Raw genomic sequence first — 18,872 nt, forward strand, 5'->3', positions numbered from 1 at the left:
AATTTTCCTTCTTTGAACTAATCCAGCCTTCCAATGGGTGCCAGACCATCCAGTGACTAGAACATCTCTTCACCCACCCAGATAACTCAATTTTCTTCCATGCATCTATAGTGAGAGACACCATGTTCTGCTAGAGAGCACCATAACAGTGTGTGCTGCATAGCAAATGTAGAAGTCTAAGGCTCATTTTGTGAGTGCCCCTAAAACCATATGACCTGTTCCATAGCGTTGTGTCGCAGCTTAAGAGTTGGTCTTGTATTTTATGAATATACATATAAATACCAACATTTGTGGCTTCAGTTCCGAGCAGTTATTTTTAAGGAGTGTCCCAAAATTAATTTATGGCATTTAAAATCGAGTAACAGTCCTTGTTATCAATAGCAAGAGAAGGAGATAAAAACATTATGGCTTTTAGCTCTTACGGCCTTTTCTCTGCCTTGGAGTGCCACAGATTAGGTGTGGGTCACAGGATACTGTAGCTAAATTGTGTTCAAACAGTAGCATGAGTTGATGTGGACAGGAACTTCTAAACAGATCTTGATTCCCAGACCTCAGTTGCCTCCCTAAGACCCTGTAGAGCTTTTCTGCTGATTAGTACATGCCTACAGACCATCCAGGTGATACAGTGATGTGCAGGGTTCTTAGCCCTGCTTTCTAAATTAATATGATAAAATGTAGCACTCCACTGCAAACTGACCTCAGACATGGAGCCTGGTAAGAGCCAGTAGCCACCTACACAAAAGATAGTCTGGAATTCACCTTACTCTCCCTGTTGCAGTTACTTGTCAGAAGGGAAAGGTGGAAGTAGTGTAGCCCAAAGATGCCTTTAGGTGAAGCATTTAGAGGATCCCAAGGAGGTTGCCATAAATTTAATTTGGAAAGGTTCATAAGTTTTCATAAATAAAGATGCAGGACAGATAAATGGGGATGAAATAATCTAGGAAAGAATGGAGAAAGTTTTGGTTCGAGATTGGCAATAGATTCTACATTTCCTATGAATGACAACAGAATCTTTATATCACTTTGCACCATCCCTGTGGGAGTTTAGAAATTCTGTGATTTTAGAGAAACATTAAGCATTATTGGTTTCAGTGAAACATTTTCTAGAACTCCAGAAATATTCTCAGTACAGACCAAACTCAGTGTGAACCAAGTTGCTTTTGCCAAACTTCATGCAGCAGAGAAATTGTATTCTAATGGAGATGTCCATCCCTTCTGCTGCAGCTCGTCACACATCCATATGCAGAAATGAATGCAGATACTGTGTCTTTGACAGGTATGAATGGATGTTGCTTGTGTGCTTATATAGTATTTATTGGGGGAGGGAGGACTATAAAGTAAGAGGAGAGGTGAAGTTCTAAGATATTAACAGGCATTAATGTTAAACTTCCTTTAAAAGCCTTGTGGTTACCAAGACGTGGTATACATTAGTGAATGTCTTAAAAGTCTGTAATGGCTGTCGTTATAGCACAGGTGATACCTCCACGATGTCATTTTAGATGTGAGTGAAGGCACAAGCTATAAGCAATCAGTTGGATGCAAGTGATGACAGATAAGAACTCAGTTTTTGTAAATTCTTTTAATACAGCAACACACACATCATTCACTTGGTATGAAATCAGTTGGTGTCTTCATCATGATGAAGATAGCCTGAATTGCACTTCACTTTCAAGTGTCTAGTCAATAATGAGAGCTAAGTGCCTCTGAAGACTCTGAGGCCTCTGAAGACTTTTGATTCACATGGCGTAAGACATGGAGTTGCCTAAAACTACTCAGTAGAAGACACCTGACACATGGATTTGATGGATTTAGAACATGTGAATGTAAATGCTCAATGATTTCAAGTCCATAAATACTTTCAATTTAATTAACACCTTTTTTACTAACAAGTCTAAATACATAGATAGCTAATGCACATTTTGAAAATACTTTGAACTACTGTTGCAATTGATTCTTTGTTTCACAGGTTGAATAGCACAGTGGAGAAAGTGTTTCAAATTAATCTTAAGAAGACGGTTTTGTTTTGTCATCTTCCCCCTCTGACAGATTATGGAAGCAGCAATAAATTTGTTATACCATGTGTATATGAAAGTTATGAGTAACAGAAACCTTTTGTTTCAGCTTCTTCATGTGGCATTCCCATGAGCAGTACAGGGCAGTAAGCTTTAGCTGAAACTGTTGTTATCACACAGCTAGTTAGAAACTCCTGCTCCACAAGTTCTTTGTCAGGATGAAATGAAGTATCAAGTAGAAGAGTCTATCCTCATTCAGAATTAGTCAATGTCTTTGTTAATGACTTGGGTGAAAGCATAATGTGGGTTTTATGTTTTCAGAGAATCAGAAGGTGGAATGCTCTTTCAAGCACTTTCAAAAATATAACTAGGATTGAGAATGATCTTGACAGATTTGGACCAATGTCCTGAAGTAAATAGTAGAGTTCAGTAACGACAGAGAAAGCATAACGCTTTGCAGAAGTTCTGCAGAAAAAAAAAAAAAGAGGTGGGAATAGTATGCATCATGAGCTTAAACATGAATCAGCAGTATCATACTGCACTGATAGTCTTGGGTAGTGATGCACAAGCAAGAATGGCATAGATTGTTACAGTCAAAGAGATCCTTCCAATCTATTTGCTACTACTACAGCCTTAAGATGAAGATTTATATGCAGTTCTCAGCAGCAAACATTAAGAAAGAGGGGTGTTTCCTTTCAGTAAGACAGAACTGTGTGCCAAGCAACAGAGGTTTAGAAAATGTGACCCAAGATGGATTGAGAGACTTTTTCATTCAGAGAAGAGGAAACCGCAACGCACATATTGTACTGCATCAGAGGTGGGGGAGAAAAGGAGGGTAGCAAACTGCTTTTCATCCTGTATGGATGGATCAATTTCCAGGGTTGTCCTGGTGGCTCCTGAGTTCTGAAATAGTGGAAAATGGAACAATGGCTTGAAGGGTTTAGAAATCCTGCATAGGTAAAAGGAAAGTTTTTCTGAGAGGATAGCTGAGCATGGGAGTGGTTTTCTTGAGGAAGTTCAGGTGTCTTCATCACTGGAGGTTTTCAAGAATAACTTATACAACAGTTCTTGAAATGGTTTAGTTCCTTCCCAGCCTCTTTTTAGACCTGGTTGGATTCAATATGCTTTATGCAATTTAAAGGCTATGTTTAATTTTGGCTGCTAATACTAGCTGCAATTGCTGAACACTTAGAGCTTTTCTTTCTAGTGTATGCATGGTCTTCAGTGATCACATAGTCCCTACATTTATATTGTTCCTTCAGCAGCTTGATTCTGGGATATTGTGGTCTCCTACAGCATCACCAACAGTTTGTACAGCAAGAGTATTGCATAGAAGTGTTGCAATCTGATAATGTTGTGGAAATTATTTAGGGGGACTGGTGCAATACAATGCTTTTATGTATATTATAGGTGGAGTTTTAGTAGGTATCTTTTATGTTGACTCGCATGCATTCTAGATTGATTGACATCACTACTGAGGCAAGTATATAGCTGTTCTTGGAATGCAAGCAGTTTTCAAAGGACCAAATTTTGACAGAATTGTACACAAATAATTGGTGTCTTGGTTTTCCCCTTCTTTCTCTCCACTTCTAGCTGGCTGTGAGGTGGTTGGAGCACAATTGCCGCTACCAGTACATGGATGAACTTCTTCAGTATGTCCGCTTTGGCCTTATGAATGTGGATACACTGCATACTGTAGCTCTTTGTCATCCTCTTGTCCAAGCTAGTGAAACTGCAACAGCACTTATTAAGGAGGCCTTGGCTTACCACCAGAGCATCTATGCACAGCCAGTTTGGCAAACCAGAAGGACGAAACCTCGTTTCCAGTCAGATACTCTTTACATTATCGGTGGGAAAAAACGTGAAATCTGTAAAGTGAAGGAACTGCGATACTTCAATCCAGTAGATCAAGAGAACGTTCATATCGCAGGGATCGCAAACTGGAGCGAGCTAGCGCCTATGCCTGTAGGGAGAAGCCACCACTGTGTTGCTGTCATGGGAGACTTTCTTTTTGTGGCTGGTGGAGAGGCAGAGCATTCCACAGGGCGCACTTGTGCGGTGAGAACTGCCTGTCGATATGACCCCCGCACTAACTCTTGGGCTGAGATAGCTCCGATGAAGAACTGTCGGGAACACTTTGTGCTGGGAGCAGTGGACGAGTACCTCTATGCAGCAGGGGGCAGAAATGAATTGCGTCAAGTGTTACCTACGGTGGAACGTTATTGCCCCAAGAAGAACAAGTGGACCTTTGTACAGTCCTTTGATCGGTCGCTCTCATGCCATGCAGGATATGTGGTGGATGGTCTTCTTTGGATATCAGGTAGAAAACGTTTCACACGGTTTGAGGTACTAACAAAATACCAAAGTACTGTCTTGAATGAAACTCATAAATCTTCTTTAGTTTATATGTCCCGATAACTTTTGTCTTAGGAGATGGGTATTTCAGAGAGTTTAAGCCTGGATGTGGACAATCAAGCCTGATTACAAGTATAGGAGCATAATGTACCTATGCAATATTTTTTGTCTGCTAAATATTCCTCTGTGTTTCAAAGCTGCATATATGGTATGTGCTACCTCCAGTCGCCATTCATAAATCACAGTGAATTGGAATGTTAATGCACTTTTGAACAGATTTCAGATGACACATTCTGTGTGCTTCCTGAAACTGAATCTAAGATCCTGTTTCTGTAGTATTATCTGGTACCACTGCATTTATTCCTGGTAATGAAATGGGGAGTTAAGTGCTTGTTGGCTTGTGTCGATCCAGGGCTTGAGGGCAGATACATAAATTTCTCCCACTTGCTCTTCAGGATATTGTAGCAGTCCAAGATGACCTTAGCTAGAAATCATGCACAGCTCTGACTGTCCATAACAAGTGCACAGGACTGCCTAGATGTAATCATAGCTTTATGGCACAGATAGTTGAACATATAGGCCTTGCATGTGACCAGTGATGGGACTTGATGACATTGCCATCAGTCTTAGGCCTTGCATGTGACCAGTGATGGGACTTGATGACATTGCCATCAGTCTTTGTAGTGACTTTTCTGGTATTAGTTACTTTGGGATAAGATTGATGCTGTTTGCAGAAGGTTTGACGGAAAAATATCCACCTTTTAGTAAGAAGTATGTAATATTGTTGTAATTGTATGCAGTATTGTTGTATAGTAAGAAGTTGTAATATTTACCAAGGAAGTTAATAAGTAAATGAGGCCAGCCCTTGAGGAAATTGTTCAGCAATTGCCATCCTCACTGTAGATAACCCCTGGGGATTTTAATGTGGTCTGGGATGCCTCTGGTGAAAAGATGGTATATGAATGAAAGATTAAGTTAGCTACTTAGGCCTTCACTGTGCTTGTCAAAGTGTGCCATTTCGGTTAGCAGGGCAACTTGCAGATGTACCTTTCTGCTTATACGGATTAAGTGCCTTGTGAGAATGGATTCCCAAACACTGGGGGGACAGGTAGCAGGTATCTGTGTTTATAAATATACACTAAAATCATGAACGATGATTTTGGAATTAAATCGTGACAGAACGCAGAAAATCACCAAGGTCCCTGGCAGGTGCTTTGGGTCACTTGCTTTAGCAATTGGCATTGAAGGAGTCTTGTAGAGTTTGTGGTGTGAGTTAATGCTGAAGTGTGGATTCCACGCAGTGAGTTTTGAGACTCAGGTTTGGTACAGAAAGAGGGTTTCTGCTTTAGGATATCAGTTGGGTGGGTTCCGAGCATTACCCTGTTTGTTCGCTACTTTTCTTGTTTTATCAGTGAAGAGGGATGTGTGTCTGTGATGGGCAATTCAAATACATGGGTGCTACTACTACTGTGTCTTGATTTATGGGGTTTTTTTTGTTTTTTTTTTTTTTTTTATTTCTTGTGGTTTGTATTTGTCAGTCTCTATGAAAAACAGGGCTTTTTAGGAAATTGTGTTAAGCGTATTCATATAAAATCATTGAGCAAGCACTGGAAACATCCATCAGAGTGTGGTAAAAGTAATATTTTTTTTTCTTTTTTTTTTTCCCTGTAAAAAATACCCCCCTTCAAAAAAAACCAAACAAAAACAAACCCAAACAAACAAACAAAAAACCAACCCAAAACCCAACCCAACTCAACAAACAACCAAACCGACACAATACAAGAAAGTATTTGATAGGGAATTTTAAGTTAAATGTGGGACTGGTTGAAAATTACTTTTAATTTTTCCAGATCTGCTAGGAAAGAGAAAATTATGCTGAGGATTAACTAATATGCTTAGTTACATAAGTGAAATGCATGCCTGACTGGACTGTGTTTAAATGCTATCTTCACTTATATAGTGAGGCAGTGTGATACCATGTTCAAGGATATGCCTCTAATACAGCTGTAGAATCAGGGGAAGAGGTAAGTGGAAGCCTATTAGATGAACTCTTTAAAAAAACCCTATGCAAACCAGCAAAAAATATTTTATTAGTATTGTTCCATTTATATTTGAAAATGCTACCAACATAACCTCTGTTGTAAAGTCATGGTAAGGAGCGATGTTTTGGCAGTGGAATAAGGTAGGTAGGACTTTTCAGTTGTATTTCATATATTTTGGGGGAAAACGCTTAGCAGCTTTGAGTTGTTAGATTCTGACAAGTTGTTATGAAGTACGAGAGCATACAATGCAACACTTCAGTAGGGTATTGATCTGAATTATGTACTCACAAATTGAAAACTGGTTTCTGTGTTTTGAATAGAGTTATTGTAAAAATAAAAGTAGATGGAGATGCAATAACCATAGCTAGCTTTCTATTATTAATTAATTGTTCAGGACCGGAGTGTATCTCACTGTATGTGTATATTCAGAGGCAGAGGAACAGTACAGAGAGGTGTTTTATTGTTCCAAATATATCAGTAGTCACTGCTGAAATAATCCATTGTTAGTCATCAGATATAAGGTGTTAGCATAAGAGTAGTCAGTAATGCAGAAGGGAACCTAATTTTGAAGTATGTGACCTAAAATTAAGTAATTAAAAAATTAGTCTGAGTTAGGGATGTTTCTGAGCTGTATCCCTGCTGATATTTCTGGGAAACACGGGTCATCAGCAAGAGCTCTCAAAGTCACTCTGCCACTACCAGCTGGCAAGGTAACCATGAATATGTGCCCAGTTTTTTAGCAAGTGAATAAATGAAATTGTGATAAATTTCTAGCCCTTCTGTTTGAGGAGAGAGTCGTCAAAACATGACCTGCACACAGACCATTTACTTGCACTATAGCCAAAGCCTCAGTGCCTCTGCTACATCCCCTTGTCTTCTAAAGGCTTTGCTAATCAAAAGCTGACTAGACTTAAGGGATTTCTATTATTATTATTGGGATTCATTTTCAGCTTTACTTTGCTGCTCCATTGGGACAACTATGAGAAGGAATCAAAAATAATAGAGCATAAAATGATGGCAAAGGCAGCAGGGAAGGGAAATGTGCTCATCAAAACACTGAACAAGCATAACCACGCGCTGGCAGTAGGAGGATGGGTGGCCAGTGTTGCAGGTGACAGGAGGACTCCTAAGCTGCCGCCATCTCTTTGGGTGTTTTAACTTGCCAGAAGGCTCAGAGGGAGCCTTCTGCTCTCTGGAACTAGTCAGACCCATTGGACAGCACAAGTGGGTTCAGCTCTCAAGGTTTTCTGAGCTCCATATATTGCGGAACATATTTTTATATTTGTGTCATCATTTTTTCTCGTCTTTTTTTTTTTTTTTTTTTTTATTTTTATTTTTTCACAGCCTGCATTTTATTTTATTATTTTAAAAAGTAGATGAGAATTCATTAAAGTAAGTTTTCTGTACTGACAGTACAGTGGGCAGATGGTTTTGAAATTTTATAGAAAGATGAATCTTAGAGGCTCCAGTTAACATCTGACACCGTGACCCATTTCACAAACGAATTGCATACCACATGCTTGAGGAGTGAAGTATTTGAGTGAAAGAGAAACAAAATGCACCAAATCCTTTGGAGTTCAACATTACTAACAATCATTCCCTATAAAAGCAGGGAAATATTTTCCATAAGAGCGAGAACTTGAACTATGCCCATTTCCCTGCATCCTCCGTGGCACTCATGCAGATCTGCTTTTCTATACACGTTAACCTTCCTTCTCCTGTATAGGTGTAGTGCCGCTGTGGACAGAGAGGGGCAGGGAACCTCTGCCAGGCAGTTCAGCTTTGGGCCATTCCTGCACCTGCAGCCTGGGATAATGAAGTTTCCCCTCTACCTTAAGTACTCAGGAGATGAGCACATGAGAAGTCTTCTGTAAAGCAAAGTATTATGCTGTTGTTTTGCAGAGGTCTGAGTTGCCTGATCTTAAGTCTATCAGCTAAAACCACATCTTGACATGCACAAGGAAACTCAACTTGGGGAGGGGGGTAGGTGGTGATAAACAAGTTGCTTCATATTTAAGAGCTTTTTCTTCAAAATTCAAGATTTAAAAATTATTATTATTTTTTCCCTAATGGTGGAGATTTTGACCAAGGAAATGATGGAGATAAGATATCTTGGAAAATTATTCTGAGTTTGCAAGTGGTTTGGTGTGAAAAGTATTACCTTACTGTAAGTATGCTGTTTGTTGTGAGGAGAAGAAAATTTTTTTCTCAGTAAATGCCTGTAAAATTCTTGTACGAAAAATAGATCTGGAATAAATGGGAATTTACAGTATCTAACCAAATCAATTTTTGTGATACGGCTGGTACAGAAATTACCAGGAGTGCGAGATTAACAAGTACATAAAAATTGCCTCAGTGACCCAGTCTTAGTTTGTATATGGAACAGTATTTCTTCATTATTGTTGTTATTATTATTATATTTGAATAAAGGTAATGGATCTCACACCTTTCAAGCACTGATGTTATAGGTTTCACGCCACTGATTCTTCTTAGATCGAATGTAAACATCAGACTCCAGTGATTAAACAAACCCCCAAACTAACCCACAAGCAAACTAGGGTTTGTGCCCCTCTTGTTTGCAGCTGGATTGCATCTGGGGTGGAATAGTGTTAACTGGAGCTTCTGTTGGCATCTTCCAGGGATCTCATTAGGGTGGGAGAATATACTCCAGCTCAGCTGTCCTGAATGCACCTGGGCTGGCTGAAGTAAAAGGCAGTGGGGCTTGCGTGTTGAGGGAGGATTATCTTGTGCTTAACACACAGACATGTAAGAGAGTAGAGATCTCTATTTTAAAATAGCAGAGCACCTTGGGGCGCATGTCATGAGTTTCTATATTTTCCCTGAATTTGCTGGAAGGAACACACGTGGGAGCTCTTTGCCAACATGTAGTTTTACACGTCTCCCAATGAACTCAGATTCACACACGCAGCCTAGCACTTGGGGACTTAGGAGAGAGTTGTGAGATTTTCTAGGGGATTTGGATTGGATTGGATTTCTCAAGTCATATGGGGGTCTTACTAGGACATGTTATAAATATGGATTATAAATTTTTGATTGGGAAAATGGTGTCGAATCTATAGCCTCCCACCCTTAACTTTTTTGAAGTTTCTTTATTAAAGGTGTTCTTCAGTGCAGTTTGTGGCCTATCTGGGGGGCTATAACAATCCGAAATATTTCCCCTGTGTGGGGAAGGGCTGGACATGGTGGGTCTTGGAATCCTCCAGCAACTTGCCCCTGTAGAGGGGCATTGTTGCATGAGTTGGGAGTCTTGGAGGACTTAAAAAGCAGGGTTACTGCCTGTATGGGACTGAGCAACAGTGACTGTGGCAGTGTAAAAACTTTGTAAGCCCATGGGTTGGATGCTGGGCTTTCCATGAGTGTGTTCTCATGTCTGTAAGAGCAAGAAAGACACAGGCTTGTCCTGAGAGTGCTCCTTGCCTCCCAGAAACTCTAGTCCTTAAAGCAAGCTGCTCATGGTAAAGTGGTACAATCATCACTCTGTTTATAAAATCCAGTGAGCAAATGACCAAACTGTAAATTTTCTGTCATTTGCCCAGCCAGACATTTTTTTTCTTTCCTTAACTGAGGGGTTACTACCACATTAGCTGCTATTGCTTCTTCTCAAGTGTCGTTATGATGCTTCCCTGCCTTTCCTCTCCCTTCCTCATAGAAAGAACTGCAGAGAAGTTTAAGAAATTATCTCAGAATGACCTCATTTTTTTTCTGAGAAAGTATGTATTATTTTTAGTACCATTTAAACTTTTTTTTTTTCCCCCTGTTCCTATTTTTTAAAAGACATATTGCTCTTCTTTTGCCCTTTCCCAGCTGCCTGGAGTATTAAAAAAAAAAAAAAAAAAGTTCAAGAGGACATTGCAGACTTGTTAAATTTGAATTTTGGCAGAAAATTTTAAACTTTTGCTATAGCACTTCAAAGTTAGGAGGAACTTGAGTTTGAAAATTGATGCAGATATAAGATGGCATATTTAATGACAGATGTATCTATAGAAACCTGTTAAGATGCAGATTATCCCCCTGGGGAGGGGAGATCAAAACTGCCAATCTATAAAATATACTTGTTAGGGGAAGGCATAGAATCTATCTCTGCGAGCACTTTGATTGCAGGGGACAGTGTAGCAGCATGTGGCATCATAACCTAAGAGCAGACAAATCAGCTTGATGACTTTCAAAGCCAAGAATACTGCTGGAGGCAAGGGTACTCCAGTCTAGAAGAAATTAAAACATATAGAGACTGTTATTAATTCCAGATCTATTTTTGTGTAGTCAAATCTGTATGCAAATCCTTAGCATCTCATTTTGGCAGATTAATCTAAAAGTGAAGAGCGGTATGTGAAGGGAATGTAAAGATAAAACACCACAGATGAGCAATATTGCAGAGGAAAACATGTAAGCTGTGTACTTGATATGAGGGGCTCTTTTGTGAAGAGAGGAAAATAATTTTGGTTATTTAATTATTTCACTATTTTACGAGGAAGCAATCCCCTTCTTTCTTTTTTTCCTACACATCTTTCCCCCCAAATTAATGTGTCCTTTCTGAATTGGAAATACACAACCCAACATCCCATTTCCAATGCATCTTCTGAGTTTAACATTCTGAAGGTAATCATCCAAATAACTATGATTTTTATTTTTCAAAATACTAATATGTCATCTCATTTTTAAACATTACACTAGGAGTGAAAATAACTATGTAAAAGAAAATCAAATTATAAAACAGATACTAGAAAAGATTGTTTTGTGCATGTGGCTGACAGCCACTAACACTGTGAAGGCTGCGCAACAGCGTAGAGACAAATAACAGATTGTGAGATTAGACATGGGAACAATCCTTGCTTTCCAAGGCGTGTTCTTGTGTGTGCAATGCATAGGTGCTGTGACGAGCAGTGTGTGGCATAGTGTGGTGGAAACAGTTTGGAAAGACTACATCTCATCTTGGCTGACTCAGCCTGTAAGTGTCTCTGAGCTGGGAGCCTGTGCTTCCAACCATGTATAGGAGCCCCAGTACAGGGGGGTGTTTGCAGAGATGCTCCCAATTAACAGTGTTTTTCCTACATGCTGGTGGGTTGATGGCAAGACTCTTCAATAGATTTGTCTGTAGGTTCTGCTATCTGTTGATCAGATATGGGCCTCACTCATGTTATTTGGAGTGATCAGAGGGCAAATCTATGTTAGCTTGTAGCTCAGCCCAGTAGGAGCAGATCAGCAGATAAAACTTTGGTGCCAAATTCTCTTTATCTACTCCATGTACAGTTCACATTTTTTGCTTTGAACTAGATTTATTCTGGACCTCTGGACCAAATGTTCCCAGTACTCAGCTGGTACAAAGCCATCTGAAAGACCAGTTACTATTTTACAGCCTTATACCCCGTTAGTAACTGGAGCACAGCTGGTGTACATCTGGAGCAGAGCTGCTGATTTAACTGGAATGCACACCAGTCCCACCCTACAGCCTAAAACGTCATGTGAGAGGTGGGGGAGTTGCTTCAAAATCACAGTATGGCTCTGAACCAAACTGCTGTGATAGGTGCAGTCAGAGACTGGCAAAAATAGGATTCCCCAGCATGAAGACATGTTAACGTTGGTTGGGGATAAAAGAAAAAAACCTCAGTGGCCATAGAACTAGGCCATAGCTCAACCATCAGGAATGAAAGCAGGTTTGCTGCTGCGCTCTCTGGAACAAGGGATGCCCTCTCAAAAAGGGAAGCGTCAACAAATGTAATGACACAGGAAATTCCTTCCTCTCATTGCTGTGGATTTTGTTGGTCATTGGCACATGCTGTTAAAGCTGTAATATGAAAAGTTTGTCAGTATGAGTTTCACTGACATGCCCTAGTTACGTGCAGGTCTTCTGGTAGGATGAAAGGCGAGATGCAGTTTGTAGGCATTTATTTCTGGTCCCAGCTTCCCATGGCCCAGGGTGGTGACAGAGGGGGGACTGGGACCTGTGGTAGTGCTTCAGTGCCACCATGTCCCCCAGAGGCTTAAGCACACTCGAGAACCTGTTTACAGAGGTAGGATTACAGACTTGAGATGGACGACTTTTTCTACCAGTTTGCTCAGTGAGATTTGCCAGTTAAAACCAATAGAAAACAGGATGATCAGGCATTAAACATATACTGTGTTGAGACAAATAGTTGGTTTACAGCATCTACTCTATTCCAGGCTCTTCTGAGGTGCTTTTTACCTTGCTTTCTAAATATTATTGAAAAGTAAATGGTAGTGTTGTTCCTGGTCACTATGGAGGAACCTCCCAATGTAAGTCTACAATTAAGCCAGATGATGTTCTCTCTGAAGTGCAGACTAAGTACAGGATTTCCTTCAAATATATAGGCAATCACAGTTGCAGAGGTTTGTACTATGCATTCCAGCTGACAGTGGTGTCCCATGTCACACTCCTGGTTAGGCAGAGCTCCTCTCCGACCTTTTCCTTCTCTCCGACGCAAGCCCACCTCCTCCTCCTTTAAAACATGTCACATACTGCACGCTCCTTGGAACAGGGATGAGTTTTATCTTCACAACTTAATGATGGCTGAATGCACAGTCATCTATAAACAGATCAATTTTTTATCTCATTTTTAGCCCGTAGAATTAGCTTCACAAAGGAAGTGTGTGTGTGGGGTGTTTGTTATTACTATTTGTTTCTGGATGTTTGACCAAATGTGCTACTTACTACCTTGTAACCAGATTAAAAAGCGCAGTGGAATGGAAGCATAAGTGGTGGTATGCCATGTAATTATGTCAGCAAATGAACCCTAGAATTGGTTATTTTCCTGTACCTGATCTCAGTCCTGGTTTTGCTTATATGAAAAAAATATAACCAGTATAAATCCTTTCACAGGAGGAGTAACAAATACTGCACAGTATCAAAACAGGCTCATGGTCTACGATCCAAAGCAGGTGGGTATCTGTATTGTATATGTTTTTTTTTCTCATATGTTTTGCTTCAAACAGGTCTCTTAGCCTTACAAAAATCATTGTATATATTTTCTAAAACTGCTGACCATTTGAATTAGTGGTGTTTTAAATTCACTGTGGACTGATGTGTGAGTTTAACGGAGTAATGGAGACCCTGACTTTTTTTAAGCCTGTAGGCATTAGAAACATCTTAGATTAAATACAGAAATGTGCTTTAAATCCCCTGTATTTATCAGTATTTATTTTGCTTGTTCATTTTTTTCTTTTTTTGTAATCCAGCAGCCCTGGGCAACATATACTCAAAATCAGTGTCACAAAACCACTCCTTGTCGTTGGCATTTCTGCTTTGAATTGCACATATGGGCTTTTTGTTTTCTGTGTACTTTCAGAACTATGCTACCTGGCCGTGACTTATTCTGCTGACTGCAAGGGTGCCTATCATTTCATTACCCAAGCACCTAAAATATCTTTTAGGGATTATTTCATACATTATGTATGTGTTTTGATTAGGTTAGCTTGGCTCAGTAACCATTTCAGAGGGTTAGGGCATGGTTATGCCCTCTTGCTTGTATTAAGAATTAGAAGTCCTGAGCTTGCAATCAGAGTTGCATAGCCTGATTTACACCCACGTGGAGAGTATTGACTTTTCTGATTGTAGGATAGGGTCTTTGATTGCTGTATTTGGAACCAAATTGTGCCAGGAGATACTTGGATGTGGTTCCCACTGGCTTTTTAAAGCGTAGCACATACGGGTCCTGATGCAGAAAGTTGGCAATGACGTACCTGCTTTTTTCTTTTTGAGGTGCAGTTTTATGCATTGATTGTGCAAATGCTGATTCTGTCCTAAATCCAAGTAGTAATTACAAGCAGCAACCTTATTTTATTTATGAGGTGGGTGTACGTAGATGCTGTGCCTCTACTTGTGTATCTTTTGCTTTGATTCTTTACTTGCTGACATGAAAGCTGCACCCCAGAATACCAGTGGCAGGGCTACTTCAGCATGCCATGCCAACGGCAAGAAACCTGGCCTGGCGCGTAAACAGTTACAGAGGAATTGTGCGCTCGCATTCTTCAAATGAGGTCCGCTTCGTGTTTGTACACACAAGCTCTTTTTAAAAATTCTGCTGGCATATTGTTTACGGTGGGTACTGGAAACCATCACATCTGCTTGCATCTCGCACAGAATCTCAATAACTCTATCATTCAGCACCAGCGCTTGCTTCTGCGCGAGGCCTTTGTGGCGAGTCGATAATGCCTGCCATCTGCCACAGAGCACACAGCTACCTGCCAACAAGCCGGCTGGGGTGACCTCTGCTTCCCCACCACTGATTAGTATTCACACGCCGGCTTATTAGAAATGACCCCACCAGGCCCCTCTGTTTCTTTGCCTTTGCAGTGCTTTGCGGCTCACCTGGCAGGCACTGCAGTGGAGGAAGCTAAAGATATAATCAGGGGATGCAGGCAGGCTTTGCAAAGCAGATGGTGTCTATAGTCTGGTGTTAAGAGACTGGACTACTAATGCAAACATTAATGCCTAATATTCAACTATTACACATTGAAATGTATAGCTATATATTGCAGAGGTTAAAAGGCAGTAGTATTAGAGGCTCTTGAGTTACCGCAAGCGGTAGCACATGTAACGTGAAGAATTTCCTCGCAGATTTTAACTTCCTCCACTTAAATAAATTAATCTCATTCATTGCCAGGTTGTTTGATTTCGTAAGCATAGCAGGAGCAGTTGTTTTCTTGGTCTTAAAGTATTGTCCTTTAATCCCTCTTCTTCCATGTCCTCTTGCCCCTCCCCTGAACAGGTAGAATTCTTGAATATTGTTAACCAGGAAGAAAAATATGCAAAAGGCTGTTACTTTGTAAGTGCCCACAAATAAAGGGCTAGCATTAAACCAAATACATGAATCATTTGAAAAGATTCTTTAGAAAATTATTTTTCCCTGTTGCTTCACTCCCCGAGGATAAGATCAAATAAGATTCTGAATAATGAAAGGTAGAGGAATCTCTCTTCTCTCATAAGAGAGCTAGTTGGTACAGATAACTTCAACACTGTATACAAAGGAGACATATAATAGCCTTGCTTAAGGAGGATTTGCTGCTGAATTATAAAGAAGAAAAAAAGCTTTGAAACCTGATGAGCTAAACAGAAAAATACAGAGCAAGAAATACTATTAAACTAATGAATTTAAATGTGAGAACTGTAAACCACGTGTTGAAAACTCAGTATGTCTTGTCAGTGTCACACCCAACACGTGTGTTTAACATATGAACAACACAAATATATACACTTGTGGTTTCTGGCCAAAGGTAAGGAGAATCACAGAATCATAGAATGCTTTGGGTTGGAAGGGACATTTAAGATCATCTAGTTCCAAGTCCCCTGCCATGGGGAGCTTCCACTAGACCAGGTTGCTCAAAGCCCCGTCCAACCTGACCTTGAACGCTTCCAGGGAGGGGGCAGCCACAGCTTCTCTGGGCAATTTGTTCCAGTATCTCATCACCCTCATGATAAAAGATTTCTTTCTTAAATCTAGTCTGAATCTACCCTCTTTCAGTTTAAAACCATTACCCTCATCCTATCGCTACACTCCCTGATAGAGTCCCTCCCCATCTTTCCGGTAGATGCCTTTAAGTACTGGAAGGCCGCTATATGGTCTCCCCAGAGCCTTCTCCAGGCTGAATAACCCCAACTCTCTCAGCCTGTTCTCATAAGGGAGGTGCTCCGGTCCCCTGATCATCTCTGTGGCCTCCTCTGGACCCGCTTGAGCAGGTCCATGTCCTCCTTATGTTGGGGGACCCAGAGCTGGACACAGCACTCCAGGGTGGAGTCTCATGAGAGCAGAGTAGAGGAGGAGGATCACCTCCCTTGACCTGCTGGTCACACTTCTCTTGATGCAGCCGAGGATGTGGTTGGTTTTCTGGGCTGTGAGCACACATTGCTGGCTCATAGTCAGTTTTCCATCCACTAGTATCCCCAAGTCCTTCACCGCAGGGCTGCTCTCTCAATCCACTCACTGCCCAGCTGGTATCTGTGCTTGGGATTGCCCTGACCCATGTGCAGGACCTTGTACTTGGCCTTGTTGAACTTCAAGAGGTTTGCATGGGGCGACCTTTCAAGCCTGTCAAGGTCCCTCTGGATGGCACCAGTAACATGCTACTATTATTGTACTACTAATATAGGTATGTCTTTGAGCAGTGCTGAGAGAAGTTCTCTCTTTCTTTTTCCAGAATAAGTGGTTGAGCCGTAGCCCGATGTTGCAGAGGAGAGTGTATCACTCCATGGCTGCTGTCCAAAGGAAACTTTACGTGTTAGGTGGGAATGATCTTGACTACAACAATGATCGGATCCTGGTTCGGCACATAGACTCCTACAGCATAGATGCTGACCAATGGACACGTTGCAGCTTCAACATGTTGACAGGCAAGTATTGTACACCAATTCTTTTCCCTTTAGATGTCTTTAGTATGTGGAACTCCACGGCTTTGCTGCAATAGTTTCCCATTTAGGGACTGTCATTGGCCAACAACGCACTTTTGGTTACTGTTCTGGCATTCAGTGTTCTACAAAACATTAATTTTAGGACACTGTAGGGTAAATTTTTAAGAAGGTGCACTTTAATTAAGTAATCAAAAATAATTTATCATAGTATTACCAGTACTTATTTTTGATTCTCCAAGAGCTTGCCCGTGGTGATAGATTCAGCTCCCTGTTTTGAGTGTACAACAGGCAGATGTGTCTCTACCATGATAACATTGTTTTGTAGTGCTTTCAGCTGGTGTTATAGAGCAAAGCTTTCATTGAAATCAATTAACTGTTGCTTCTTTCTAAATAGTATCTTCTTAAATTACCTGAAAGGAGGGGTCTTTGTTAGGATTCTGTCAAGTCAGGGATGAGTTGAGCCGCTCAGCTACAGGATCTGTAAAGTTGTTCTTGGCCAATATTAGGAAGAACTGTCACAGTAGCAACTTGCAACTCACTGTCCACCAAATTTCACCACCACCTGCTACAATTCCCAGATGTCCTACCCCTTCAAATCCCTGGGAGAGACAGACACATGACACATTCTCAGAGTAGTGCCGGCTTTTGCTTTGCAGAAAAGGATGGATTTCCAGGACAGAACAGAACAGTGTTAATGTGACCATTCTCTTGTGCTTCAGACTTGGAGCTCAATTAGTAACAGTACTGGCTGCCAAAGAGTTTCAGCACAGACTGCTATAGAAGTCCAAGAACTGGGCCTACCTCACTTTTCATCCTTTTTCCATTTGCACTGATTTCTGAGATCTACCACTGAAAAGGATGCAAAGGATGCAGGAGCTGAACTAGAAGCTCAGGATAGATAGAAACACCATGTTAGAGAAATGAATGTCTGACAAGTAAGACAGTCACCTTATGTCATTTTCCTCCCAGTGGGTTTAAAGCTGCCTTAGTGGCAACTTTGTATCTCAAAGATATTACATCTAGTTTCTTAGTCTCTGGGATCTGGAGAAGGGTTGCTTGGTTTCTGAGTTAGGTTTTAGGACTACTTCACAGACACTGGGGAGAGAGACATAGATTAAAAAGTAGTTGCACATTGTCAGACAGAACTAGTTTTTCATATCTCTTTTGCTCTTTGGTTAATTATTATCTGGAGGCATTGACAGCCTTTAGAAGGACATCATCTGATTTGCAACTGCAAAAGCTCAGACACTGCAGGCACCCTCATTCCGGAGCTGACCCTATACCAGTAAATGCTGTGAGATAGCAGCCTCTCCTCAGATACAACTTGAGGGGTTGTTTCCACAACTGGCACCTTAAGAAGGCATCTCACCTTTTCTTTGCATCTCTGCAACCAGTGGTAAATGTGCCTGTTGCACTGTGTAGTGCAGATTTTTTTTGAAGGCTGTATTTATCTTTCAAAGCTTTCAAACTTGTTCAGGAAACCATTGCAATGGGAATGAGCTTGCAGAGCAGCTTCTGGTGTTTTCACCATACTTGTACCTGGAGGGATGGGTTGGGGAACAGGTGTGGGCAGAACGTGACGGGCGTTCAGCTCTCTTGGCCTGCGTGTGTCAGGATATTCATGTGCGACAGTAGCCTAGAGGCAGGTGGGGAGCTTGCCCATCACCTATGAAATACACACACACAAAAACCTGTGCCACCAGGGAGACAACAGATGGTCCCCTGCACAGCCACAGTTTATTGCTCATCTGGGATATCTCTCTGGACAGCACCGTACGGGGCTCCTGTGGAGAGCAAAGAACAGCCCTCGTGTTTCACCTTCATTCTTACATGTTGTGAATTCTGAAACAGTCAGGTTACTGCCAGGTGCATTTGTATCCTATTACAGAACTCCAACATTCAGTGTTAAAAGGGTTAATTAAACACTGAAAGTGGTTTCTATTTCCTTTTTTGCTTTAGGTCAAAATGAGTCTGGAGTTGCTGTCCACAATGGTAGAATATACTTAGTTGGCGGCTATTCGATTTGGACAAATGAGCCTTTGGCATGTATCCAGGTGAGTGATTTAGGTTTCTTTTAAAGTC

General features: G+C 41.0%; 1 protein-coding gene across 5 annotated transcripts in view; it reads left to right on the forward strand.

Annotated features, from left to right (window-relative positions):
* KLHL32 (kelch like family member 32) overlaps nt 1–18,872 on the forward strand; it is a 125,642-nt gene that overhangs the window by 104,063 nt on the left and 2,707 nt on the right. For 3 of the 5 annotated variants that reach the window (XM_026844360.1, XM_026844359.1, XM_026844361.1), the window contains 4 exons: nt 3,606–4,332; nt 13,266–13,324; nt 16,580–16,772; nt 18,750–18,844. In XM_026844360.1, coding sequence (XP_026700161.1) covers nt 3,606–4,332; nt 13,266–13,324; nt 16,580–16,772; nt 18,750–18,844 — 1,074 coding nt within the window. Of the gene's footprint in view, nt 1–3,605; nt 4,359–13,265; nt 13,325–16,579; nt 16,773–18,749; nt 18,845–18,872 lie in introns of those variants that run through there. The other 2 variants (XM_026844363.1, XR_003397966.1) reach the window with 2 other exon arrangements.

The sequence above is a fragment of the Athene cunicularia genome (genome assembly GCF_003259725.1).
Source record: "Athene cunicularia isolate RWA chromosome 3 unlocalized genomic scaffold, athCun1 chr3_part1, whole genome shotgun sequence".
NCBI classification, from domain to species: Eukaryota; Metazoa; Chordata; class Aves; order Strigiformes; family Strigidae; genus Athene; species Athene cunicularia.